We start from the raw sequence: 13,940 nt of genomic DNA on the forward strand, positions 1-13,940 counted from the left end.
TCTTTGTCAAAGATATCACCAGCAATACATTCCTCATTCAATCTGAACCTATATTACAGGACATGGTGGGAAAAGTCTCTGTAGTAATTACAGCAGTTAAGTCTTGTATAACTAAAACTAACTTTCCATCCATTACTTGCTCTTACTGCATTCTGCATGGAGAGAGGCTGATGGCCACACACAAAAATTAGAATAAGAAAACACTGCATTTACCCTTATGGTAGAGGCATTCACTAACATCTGACATAGCTTGGACACATGCTGTGCTGTCATACTGGACCCAAAGAGTAAACGCTTTCGCTCTAATGCAATAGGAAGGTAAATGGAGGTAGTGTGAGATGATCAGAAGACTGTTTTCATAACAACATCCAAAAAGGAGTAATTAAAATAGGTTCAAGATGTAAAAATAGCCTATATCTGATGGTGAGGACAATCCTCCTGGAAATGGTGGCGGCCAAAATATTAGAAGAACCCCTGCGAGGTAGAAAGATGTTTCTGACCCTTCCTACTTCTATTAAAAGATGCCAAATAAAACCCAATGGTCTAAATGGAGCTATCTTCATCAACCCAGCACAGATACAACTGTTGCTAAGAAAAGGAGGAAGACTAAATTCTCGAAGGAAACTTCACTCAAATATTCATAAGAGGGGCTTAATAATGCTCAAAGAACATATCCATCTGATACCAGTCTCTGAAGCTCATATAACTAACCAATTAGCAGAATCCATAGAGAACTTATGTGTTAGGAGAGCTGCCCTGTAACCAATCACAGTATAATTAGAACCTTCTTTCTTCAAAAGAAAGAGGAAGTCTGTAACTGCATTTAGAAGGAAGCTAGGATCGACTTGTTTCCTACTTCACCATTACAGAAGCTTCTCCACTGTGCATCGTAAACTTTGGCTACCATGCTTAAAAACTGGTCTTGCAAGGTCGATTATTTGAGATGAGCCAGGCATTTAGGTGAAGAATCTGTGGCTTGTAAGAGAGATAAATAGATCACTGAACCACAACTGTGGCCACAGGAAAAGGGGAGGGAAACTATCAGGATGAATCATGACAGAGATCCCAACCTTATATAGAACCTGTGGAATGTTTTTGAAAGGTGGGAAGGCATGAGCAAATAGACAACCCTACTTCTTACTAAAGCATTCACATCCCATGTTCTCTGATCTGACACTGGCAAGACATATAATGGTAGTCTGCTGTTCAGTCTCTTATCGAACAAGTCCACTAATCCCCCAGATATGAAAAAGAGCCTCTGGATACATCATTCTGTGAAGCCCAAATGACCCCATCTGGACAGGCTGTCAAACAGCCTATTCCATTGGCCTGAAAAGTGGCAAGCTCTGAGAGTGATTTCTTTTCAGAATGCCCATGAAAGGAGGGTTGAGACTTCCATGTTTACACATAAGGTACACTACCAATGATTTGTTATCTGAGGCAACCATAACACAACGCCTTATGAGATTGAAACACCCAGTCAACAGACAAGTGTACTCTTATGTCGTAGTTATGGAGAAGCCATCTCTTCTAGAATATGATCTGTGGGATCAATGAGATGTTAATAAAAATGGGAAAACTTCATTGGGGAGATGGGACATACTGAAGAAGTGTAATCCATATATGGGCAAGCACAGGACAATTTAGTGAAAAATTGCATAATGATTATATTAGATGTTTAATGGTTGGCTTGTGTGTGTCTATCATACCTGTGTCTAGATATCGTGGTGGAAGGAGGTTAGACTCTCACTTATCTTACTATCAGATAAAGGGGTCCCCAAATCCCATAGGAACTAAACAGGAACATAGGGAAGGGGGAATGCCAGTCACATCTTCATCAGACTGGCAAGTAAAACTCAACTCCTTATTATCTTCGCAGGAATAGGACAGTAACACAGAGGCAGCCAGAAAGAGTGGGTGATGCTTTTGACACAAACCATGTCCCAAGACCAATGAAGAAATCCCTGTATCAGGCTTCTCAACAGGCATATCTAATTACCATTAGTTGACCAGTGTCCAATGCCATGATACTAAGTTTACCTTGAAAGGGCACTCCTCCTATCTGCCAGGAAGGCACCACTCACTCTCAGAAACACTCAGGTTGCTCCTAGTTTCTTCTCTACAAGGACACTGGGAGCTGACTTCTCTAAATAAGGAAGTGATCCAGTTCCACCCATCTCAGAATGATAGGGGTCATCTTTTGATGACGAGAAAGCAAGGCCTGTCCTCTCCCATCTACAGGTGTTTCTACTTTCTGTCCATATACACGTTTCTGATATGTGCCGATGCATGATAGGCAGGTGGTGTGTATATCCCATATGAACCAACCTGTGCCTGCACTTTCCCACATCCCATGACATATTAATCTCAGAGAGAAAAAGATTTTTTTTTAAAATAACTAAGATAACCAGGAACCACAAAATGTATTAATACTTACCTCACTAAACGGAACCACCAACTGCTGAGCAAGGCATAAACCCCCATCAAAATTTAGCACAGAAACATCAATATTACTCAAATAATGAACAGTCTGGAGAGAAAAATGCACAGTCAATACAAGAGATTTAAGTTTGGCTGAAAAGACATTTAAACAACAATGTACTCACACAAAGTCTAAGGAAAATGAGGAAGTTATTCCATATGATGACTGTGGACAAGGAATCAAAATGGGATCATGTTCTTTTGGAGGGAATATTAAACTTGAACTGGAGGACTTGGCATTCCAGTAAAGGAAAACAATGCAATTGGGGCAGGTAAAGTGCTACTGCTATTAAAACACCAATACAGTTCCTGTCATGGTGTATGAGACAGAAATATGGCTTGAACATTCATGTCAAACACCAGATTAACCATATATGATTAAATGAGTAGGTAATAAACAAAAAACATGAGGCAAGACAGTCATTTTAGATGCTTGGACAATAAAAAAGAAAATTACATGCAACGATAAAATCTAGCAAAGAAACAAAAGTAAGGTTTTACCTGACTCTGGTCTTATCTGAAACTTCATCCATCCTTCAACCTGGAAAGACTTGTATTTAAAAAGTACAGGAAAATAATCCATTCCATCCCCCCCCCCATTTTTTGCACATCTTTAATTAAGATCAAAAACAAAATGTTTCTTTTTAAAAAATTATTTAAGCAGTCATGATAATTACCAATAATTTCAACTTGCACTTTGGGAAGACCATAGAATTTCTTGCTGCTAGTGACTTCTGTTATGTTTTCTTCTATAAAACTGTTAATTTGTCTACAGAATTCCTCCTCCTTCGCTATATTTCGGATTCCTGAAAAATAAACATAAAGCGAGTTGAAATACAAAAACAACAATAGAACCCAAAAATACATTACACATAAATCCTAACTGCCTGACTGTTATTGATTTATATAAAAACTTAAATAATTTGAACATTAGCAATAATTTTCAATCTTCAGACACTACTTGTATCCCTATCATTGTATCTTGAAATTTTTTTTATAATTAAATTACTAAAGGCAGGGTGTTTGCTTTAAAATGTGTTTTGGAAGATAAATTCTATAATAATTTTTTTTCTTTCCATTTTGGTGTAATGGATGTATGTCCTGCAAGCCATGTTCACTACTCTGCAATATATGCATTCAGTTGAAACCATCTTCTCACCAAGTCAGTAGAGTTATTTCCCTTTAGATATTTACGACATGAGCCAGAGTTATTGTCTTTTACATTTACTGATTTACATTTACATGCTAATCACAGCATATTTTAACACTTAAAACGCTTAAAGAGAAAAATAAAACATAATATACTTAATCAAATTAGATGTGAAAGTTAATTTTTCCTCTTTTTTTCTAGCTTGATTTGAATGTCTAATCTGTGCATTTATGAAAAATGTGTACAAACCAAAAGATTATAAGACATAATCAATTAATCTAATCTGGATCAAGCTTGACTGCATCTGAGACTTGGATACTTTAATGCAAAAAATATGCAAAGCCAAAATTACAGAAAACCAATTTTAATGTCTCATCTTTCCTCATATTTAAAAAAAAAAATGCAACAATTACTCATTAGATGGATCATTTCAACTTCTGTACAGTATTAACTGCAGTGCACCAAATGCAAGCATGCATCAACAATAGCTATTATTTCATTAGTAAAGTACCAGCACTGACTTTTCATATTTATAATTAAGCTTTATATATTGAGAAGTTTACTGCCACATTTTAACCAATAAACCTGTGTCTGCATCCATGAATAATAATAATAAAAATAAAAATAAAATAATAATAATAATAATAATAATAATTCTTTATTTAAAGAGGGTGGCTCAATTAGATATATGCATGCTGATATTTTTAGGTATTTCTAGGTTTCAATCTGCTATGTATTTATTTCTCAATGCTTGTTCTTTTGCATACATGTAATACTGTTTACACATACATTTGTACATGTATATACAATCAAACCTGCCCTACTAGTCATCATTATATGGTGTTCACCTGATCAAAAGGGCCATTTTAATTTTCCCCCTGGCAAACTTCCTATCAAAAATCATGTATATAATGGACACCTGCTTTCCAGTTGATGGCCAGGTGCTTCTAACCCAATAACGATTTCTCCCTGCTTTAAGCGGCAACTTGATTGCTCTACACATGAAAATTAAACTTTTTGTTTGACCAGGAAGGAATTATTTATGTACAGGTATCACATGACAATAGATTTTTTTTTACATATTTCTTATCTCACTTGTAATCACTGCAATCCAATCACACCATCAGTCTAACTTCGTGTGGGTGTGTATGATTTAGATTTTTAACACAGCTTTAACCATTTTTCAGTCATACTGCTACAGTGTCTGATGTGTGGCAGTTTATAGTTATGTCTAGCATTGGGGCATTGTGCCACAGACATGTACCCAGTCACATTATCCTGACATCACGTCGACCAGTCCTAACACTACCCTCTTAACTCTGAGCACCAAGTGAGGCAGTTGTTAGTTCCATTTTTATAAGTCTTTGGTAGGACTGAGCTGGAGTTCAAACCCGTGACCTCCCACATCCGTGGCGGATGCTCTAACCACTATGCCACCAGGGCGGTCTAGTAACTTAAAGATGTCAATATCTCAAATTTTAAAGCGATGTAGTCTTTATCTTTAGACTCATTACCTGGATAGTAGGAAAAGTGATTGCAAAGTGATAGAAGAAATGAGTTGCCTTTTGTAATAGTGTGAAAAGTATTGCTCAAAATCTTGGTTGTTTTTTAGTATGATTTAACTTAAGCTATATCTGATGATCAGTGAGTAAAAATATAAATTTATCCCATTTTATTCTGGTCAGGGGTCATTCAATATTTACAAAACTTATCTGTAAAAACAGGTGAAGTTATGTTTCACATGTTAAGAGCAATATAGCCATATTAAGCTTCTTTTCAAATCATTACAGGCCTCTCCCATTAGCCAACTCTTGGTCTCGTTGACCTGAGCAACTTGTTAATCCAGATATTGTTTTCTAAGGGTGTTTTCTTAAGCCTAATTAAACAAGTTGGCCAGATAAAGGGCCAGTCATGTATGGCAATCCTGTGCAAACTGCCAGTAACATGTTTGTATTGTCATGATGCACAATATGGCCTATGTCAGCGATTTTTCTTTTAATGGGATGGATTGAACTGAGCAGGATAGTGTAATCTTGTGTGGAACATACCTTTGGGACAGTTACTTGTACATGTATTTTATGATTTTGTTGAACAGTGCACTAAAATAATAATAATAGTTTTATCTGATGCATAGCATTTGTTAAAAACTAAGTTTGAATGGTGAACATGCATATATTAGGTCATCCGTGACTGTACAAAGGTCAGTTTGGCTTTCTCAAGTGGGTGGCTGCTACTGACAGGTTTTCTTATGCATTTATAATAAATGGATGTGTGCAATATAGAAGCAAAATAACATACACTGATTTGTCCAAGAAAATTAACATTTATAAAACTGACAAATTTATTACTGGCAGTGTAAATGTAAACACATACTATCTAATTAAATGAAATTTTCTTCAATAAAACTGATGTGTTTATTACTGGCAGTATTCGAGTTAAATTCAACAATCAACAACAAAAACAAATATGATAATCAGGTGTGATTAAAATGACAGAGTTATCCTTTAAAAGTGTTATCTTGTATTATCAAAACAGCCTATCGTATTTGACACAATATGCACATATGACTTAAGTATATGTACCACTTTGTGGTCAAAAACATGCATAAAATTGGCATGTGTTTCAATCCCAACATACCTCGTACAACGAAATTGATGCTAATCTCCGTCTTGAACATCAGATCTTTCTACTAACTTACCATATACAGTGATCTAGCTAGTTTTATAAACGGCGCGGGGGGGGGGGGGGTGTCTGCCCAATGTGCACAAATAGGGTGGTCAGCACCAAAATCTGAGGGTGCAGACAGCTTGCAGTTGCATTATAGAAACCAAAGTCACGCAAGGGGACCTACACCATGCTGCATTCATGTGACTTCTGAATTTGGGGCCTGTATGAATATATGGTACAAGAGGTGTGATCTTAGGCAAAACACAATTGGTGGCAACCAGTAGAAATGACCATAATGCAACATTTGAATTCCCAACAAGGATTAAAGTGAAATGCATTTGATGAAATTATTTTAAATGCAAGTTGTTATTTATTATGATTCACATAAATTTAAGTGAATATCTGGTGTGTCAATACCATTTAACATGCAGTTTAATTTCAGTCTAATAAATCAATCTTGCACAAATAACAAAAGGAAAATAAACTACATCCTTATTTATATGGGAAGTGGGGAAAAAGAAACTGACTCCTAAAGTATGTGTATACATTTGGTACCGAATAGCTAACAATGTTCATGTCTGTTTCTAAATAATATATTTTCGAGTGCATAGTGGATATCATGTCAAATACAGTATTTCTGCCTTGTGTCATGAAAACTATATTAAGACAATTGCCTTATTCATCAAGATTCATCCTAAGTAAATTTACGCAAAATGAAGCATACAGTTTTGAAAGATCCAAAAACCCTGACATATTCTTAAATTTGATTTAATCCTATCAAAATGTACTCCAAGATCTATGAAAGAATTAACTCTACAAGGTAACATTACAATACAAGCAAATAATAAATAATATGTGAAAGCATTTACATATCATTACAAGTTAACAGATAGCATGCAATAATTTTAGAGTGAAAATTTATTGGTCCTTGTCAACAAGTTTCTTTTCCAGCAATAGTTAGGTTCCAACTTCCAAGACGAAATGCACAATGATATTCCAAAGGCTGATGAATCAATTTGGGAAGACCCAAAAAAAATATAAACTACTATATTAGATCACAGTTACTTTACATTTCCCCCACGGTTTGAAAACCTTTGTTCAATGGTTGAGTACCCTTAGATACCCTTCAATGGTTGACCAAGAAATCTGGAAAGAAAGACATGTTTAAACTACGATAATACCCTAAATTCTATCAAACATTGCATCCATTCTCAGACACATACAGATTGCCTAAGTGTCCTGGCAGTTTGATCCTGAACTTGAAAATTTATTTCAGCATTCATAAATAACTTTTAGAACCCGTGGACTTCAGGCCAGTAACTATCAAATAGCAAAATCATTTTAAAACAACTTATTGGTCCATTCTGAAGATCACATTTATCAAGCCACTAAGCACGCCACGACTTCAAATGTTAATTTACTTGGTCACTGTACACGTACAAATTGGGTAGACAGCTTGCATGCTATGTAATGATGATTTTACACCATCACTATGACTTCATTAAATTGCCAGAACTACAGAGCAGTGATTTAGGAATCCAATGTCTATCAGTAATGGACAGTCATCACTGACATATGAAGCCAGTCATCACCATCTAAATGACCATCAGCAGTGGACATTCATCACAATATGCAAAGCCATCGACTCAGCAATGGACAGTTATTACCAACATACAAAGCCATCTAAACAACCATCTGCATCGGAGAGTTACAAGTGTGTGTGTGTGTACATGATTTGGAGTTTTTAACATCGCTTTAATAATTTTTCTGCCATATTTCTATGATGTCTGCAGTGTGACAGTTTTATGTGATTTCTAGCATTGTTGAGGTATAATGCATCATCATGTCCCACCCAGTCACATTATCCTGTTACCAGGCTGACCAGTCCTAACACTAACCTCTTAATGATGAGCACCTAGCGAGGCAGCTGCTAGTACCATTTTTACAAGTCTTTGGTATGACATGGCCAGGGTTCGAACCTGCAACCTACCACATCCAGCGGATGCTTTAACCACTATGTAATCAAGTGATCAATGCAATTATTTTGGTAAAAGAGATTAATTTATCTTTTCATCCTAAAATAATTACTCTTTTAGTTCTAAATAATAATAATCTGATTTCTCGTGACACAAGTACCCTCGATGTAGGAAAAATCATATTTCATCTGGCAGTCAATCAGTGCCTGCTGAAGATCATCTCAAACGCATTAGTACAAAACTCTGTTAACAAAAAATACAGAACAATCTCGAAGGGCGAAAGACTGCAAAACCACTATATGGAAAGGTCACAATCAGACATCATGGCTAACTTTTCTGTGCAATTTTGCCATTTTACTTTCGACAATGAAGAAAGCATAAGAGCTCTATAAAGTTACAACTGGATCTTTAGTGAAGATGTTTTAACTGGTTATGGCAGCCTTGTGTCTAAATAAATGTATAAGTGTGCTTTATATAATTCAACATTGTGCTGTTACTACCTACTGGGTCAGCTCAATTCCATTTCCCTGTTTTGCTTTGACTATTTCTACCCCTGTACAAGTCATAGGTCAGATGGTGTATTAGTGTAAATGAAATATTGATTTTGTAAATGTGTACTTGGAAAACACTAAAGAATGTAATTCACCAATGCAAATATAACAGCAATACATATTACCAAATTTCTTTCATGCATTGTTTGATTAACAGATCCTACCCAAAGTCAATCGGTTAATTCATGAATGTTTTAAGATTGCTCTGTACCACAAATTTTAGGAATAAAAAAGATTTTAAAAATCAGAAGAAACTCCCTGGGTAACAAAGAAAACCCATTACCAAACCATAATGAAATGAAAATGACTTTTCCTGTCCAAAATGACCAAAATTTGTACCAAAATGTCAATTTAGTATACAAGACATTGAACCCCACCATCACACCATCCAGTTAACATTCATGGACCTTAAATAATAAAAACATAGGTACTTGGTTTGTAATCTATTTCGTACCAAACTATACCACTCCCTTGATAACTTGCAAGCTCGCTTATAATGCAGGGTGGGTGAGGATCACATTTTTAAAACACAAAAATAGCCAAAAACTGACCCTTATTTTGTTAAAGTTAATTACATCTTTTGCATCAGACAAAGGGGGTGGAATAATAGAAAAGTTAAAAAGCTGGCAAATACTACCTGTGTAAGAGCTCAGTTCAACTCATTTAAATTCATCAAATGAACACTTAAAAATATTACTGTGTATGTAATATAATTAAACTACCTTAAATTAGCATACTCGTTCATAAATGTGATCAAAGATAGCAAGGCAACCAAGTGAAATGAATACATGGTGAAATAAAAAGTTTTGTTTCACAGATATGGTTCACTGTGGCATTGCAATTTTCAAAGTTTGTTAACTTATTACTCCTGATCTGGCACTCTGAGATTTCATCAAGGGATCAGAAGTTTCACTATTACATGCAAAGAAATCACAGCATCAATATTTTATTAACAGAACAAGAAAAAAAATACAACTTCAACACTTGATGCTTGTTTGACAAAATAAATATCCCTAGTTTCTTTGAAAAAAAAAGAAATCCTGTTTGGTTTTAAAATGAATCAACAACTAATCTGGTTTGTATGCTCCATGCATTGTGCTCCGTTATAGCGGAGTGCCATGCTGGAAGCATATGAAGAAGGGAAAAAAAAGCAGTTTTGTGAACACATGAAAGCTTTTGAAACCAGTTGGAATAACAGATTTTTCTTGAAAATAATGATAATTTATACAGAAAAACAACAAACATTGTTAGTAAAAGCGCTTCATTGACAATTCTTCTTAAGATGAGTATAAAACAAGTATTCAACCTATAAACAGCCTAAATGACCCACACACACACACAATTCTTATTTTTTGGAGATTCCATGGTAACTTGCCCCTCACTTAGTTTGGTCTCTTGGTTTTTTTTCCCTCAATGATGATTGTATATGAATAATCAAGGGTGCAATTATATGTATCCAGTGTTGTACACACTACTTTTTACACTGCAACTCAGCTGACTACCATAAACCTCAAATGTTTTCAATGCCAGGTACATTGTTTTACAATACATATATATATATATATACTGCCATTTTACAGTTTTATCACACTTTGTAACTTTGGCCATTGCTTGCACCAAAACTTGAGGTATGGATGGACATCCATTAACAAAATGTTGTAGACACTTTCCTTTCTTTTCTGATGAAAAAGCAGGGCAGACCATCAAGATTTGTGAGACTATGGACAAAACTATTGTGGGAAACCTACAAGTCCATATTTAATATGCAACACTGTACCTAATTATTCCGTTTAGCAAATTATAATGCACTGAGCCAAGTTCAAACTGCCAAGTCACTTTGCTCAATTTGTATACCCATACACATACACACACACACACACACACACACAGATATAACTGTGACAGTCAATCAAGGAAATACAGCTCTCCTTCATTATAATGTAATAGCCGGGATCCATAACTGCTGACAGTGCTATGTACTGAAAATCATGGTATCACGAGATGGAAACTTTGGTAATTATGAGTATGCATGTTTGGGGCAGGGGAAGGGGGAAAAATAAATACACCCCAGTCAAATGTCTACCATTATGCTAATCTGTGTACATTTCTATTTTTTCCACTTAATCCAACTTGTACATCTAATTTTGTTCAATGTTTGAAATGGAAAAAAGATCTAATACTCATAAGTTTTTTTTCTCCAACCCATACTGTCATACATGTGAGCCACCAATTCATGTACAATGTTCGTTTTAGTCATGGGATCCACAGAGTTACTGCACTATATCCTGAATTGCTGTTTAATGAAGGGCTTTATAACAAGGGAGAGCTGTATTAAGTAATGGCTGATAGGCCTGTAAATTAATATTTCATGCCAGCATCATGCTGTTGTCAATTAACTAAAAATTTTAATTCAAAGATGTTCCCTATCTTGGAGAAATTAAGCAAGCTTTAGTATTTATCTTGTATCCATTTTAGTCATAAAACGTCAAGGAAAAGTCTATAACGGCAATGACTAGAGACAAATTATGCATATCATCATCATCACAATTTATGATATTTTTTTTAAAACTTCATTATGCAAAGTTGGACAAGCTTGCCATTACTATAGCGTGTTTAAATAAGAGAACAACTACCTGTCAAAGAAAATTCAGTGTCCAGAAAGAAATGCATATTCATTAAAATACATAAGCTGGTTTTTTTTTTAATTGTTCTTTCATCCAATATTATACAATAACAGAAGATCAATGGTCTCCTAAAAGAGGTAATTACATTATATAATAGGGACTAAATTCACTCACCTGGCTGACATCGACGAAACATTCAATGAGCATTTGGCCCAAGAAATCAGTATGACATTTTGTGTCAAATTTCTTGCAATGTTGCCAATTGAAATATGTCAAAAGGACAGTCGTTTCAAGGTTTCTATAATTGTTTTATCCTCACCTGCATTTTATGGCATATCAGCATCATTTGTTCAATATCTGAAGCTCTTAAGCTTTCTGTTAAAGTTGGTCAAATTCTTTCACATGGCTTTTGGGGAATAAAGCTTTTTAAAGGATTTTACTTTTTTTATTTGCTGGTGGATTATACAAATCTGAAAGCCATTCATGTCAAACTGCTTTCTGTCAAATTTAGTTAAATTCTGTTACGTAATTTTTGAGAACGATTTTTTTTCAAGATCTTGGATTTTTTTTAGTGATTCTGTCCAAATTTGATGGAAAGTTGGCATTGTGATTTTTGTATTTTCTTGAATTCAGTACAGCAGTTTTTTCAACATTTCAAGAGTTTTTCAATTTTTATTTGTTAGTAAATGCTGCCATATTTGACAGTGGATTGCTATATTTTGTACAAACCTGAAAGACTTTTAGGCCAGAATGTACCTAATCAACTCAGATGTTACTAAAAGTTATTCCTTTTTAATAGAAGTTACTATTTTTAATGCTAGATCAAAATCGTGTATACAAACATAATAGCCCTTGGTACAAGGATCCTTTCTGTTATATGTAGTCAAATTCTGGTGAAAGAATTCTGAGAAACCATTGAAAGGATTTTTCTGTTTTTAATAATGGTAGCTAAAAAAATTTCTCCTATTTCTAGTAATGGAAGCTATTTTTTTATGCTGTACTGGCATTAGTCTGAATGCTCTTTAGGTCAGAATTTCTTTCGTCAAATTTAGTCAAAGTCTTCCAAGTTTTTTTTTTTTTTTTGCAGTCATCATTTTAACAACTTTCTGTCTGAAGGAAATATGTGAACATAGTTGATGGTCGAATGGCAATATCTGTGCAAATCGTAAAGCTCTTTATGCCAGAATGCTTTGAAAGATTCTGTCGAGTTCTACTGAGCATTTGTTTACAAGATAAATGTTTTTCTCTTTTTAGTAATGGCAGTCATATCTGAAAGTCAAGTCTGAAAGACATTCATAAGTATTCTGACATTTTTATTAAAATTCAGTCCAGTGGTTTCTACAAATAAATCATTAGAAATTTTTTCTGTCTTTTCAATAATGATGGCCAAATTTGACAGTTGAATTACAAGAAATTTGGTAGCCCTTAAAGGCATAATGCTATTTGTCAAAATTGGTCACATTCTGTTGAGCAGTTTTTGTAAAGTCATTTAAAGGTTTCAGTTTTCATTAACAGGCTGCCATATTTGAATGAATTGGCATCTTTTTTATGAATTTAAAAGGCATTCATGCAGTTTCAAACTATGGTGCTCTCTGATACATTTATCAGTGGTTTTCCTATTTTTATAACAGTAGTCATATCTGACATTGGGTCTGCATTATTTTCATAAATGTTTAAAGACCTTTATGCCACCACAGGGCCCCAGCATCATTTGTACAACCTGAATTCCTCTTATGTCAGAATGCTCTCTGCCTAGCTTGGCTGAAATCTGTGCACTGGTTTTTGAGAACTTTAAAATAGCAAAAGTTGATGGAAGCACAATGGATAACTCAGGGCCAAGTTCACATGGCTTTATGAGCAGGGTGATCTAAAACTTGTATAAACTTCTTATCCCCTATGTCAGGCTTTAAAACATGTCCATCTGTCTATAACTCCATTTCCTCCACAACTATTGGGTGAAACTTTTTCAAACTTTGTAATTCATTTGTCCACATGACATACTGTGCAAGAGGTTCATATATCATTTAAGTCTCTGGATAAGATCAAAAAGTAAAATGCACTCAAACTTTAACTATGATTAATATTGTATGCTTAATCCTTATGTATCCTTAAGTTTAGAATGTTATTTTAAAGAGTGATCCTACTTTACAAAGAGATGTATTATTTCACCCACACACATACCCACCCTGTTTGTTAACAAATGGCATTCTGTGATTGTAATTATGTTCAAGAAACAGACAAATATTGGACACTTTCATCTATCATGTAACATAATTTGTGTGAAAATTAGACTGTCAGGAAAAAAATCAGGATCATCTCCATTAAGCCAAAAGAGGTCACAATCCCCCATTTTGCAAGGTTATAAGACAAGGTTGTGAATTATAATTACGCCAATTCAATACCACCAAAACTATTTTTAAAAATAATGTTTTAAACACATCAATAACATTGAAAAGTTGTAAAATATTTACTGCTGATTTCCTAATCAACT

General features: G+C 34.7%; 1 protein-coding gene across 3 annotated transcripts in view; it reads right to left on the bottom strand.

The window, feature by feature from the left end:
• The window catches only part of LOC149774968 (influenza virus NS1A-binding protein homolog), a 99,050-nt gene that overhangs the window by 33,559 nt on the left and 51,551 nt on the right, over positions 1–13,940 (bottom strand). For all 3 annotated transcript variants that reach the window (XM_089944599.1, XM_089944597.1, XM_089944598.1), the window contains exon 4: positions 3,159–3,287. In XM_089944599.1, the coding sequence (XP_089800725.1) occupies positions 3,159–3,287 (129 nt within the window). The remainder of the gene's footprint in view (positions 1–3,158; positions 3,288–13,940) is intronic.

This window comes from Sinohyriopsis cumingii, unplaced genomic scaffold, assembly GCF_028554795.1.
Source record: "Sinohyriopsis cumingii isolate HCF-2022 unplaced genomic scaffold, ASM2855479v2 utg000066l, whole genome shotgun sequence".
In the NCBI taxonomy this organism is placed as follows: Eukaryota; Metazoa; Mollusca; class Bivalvia; order Unionida; family Unionidae; genus Sinohyriopsis; species Sinohyriopsis cumingii.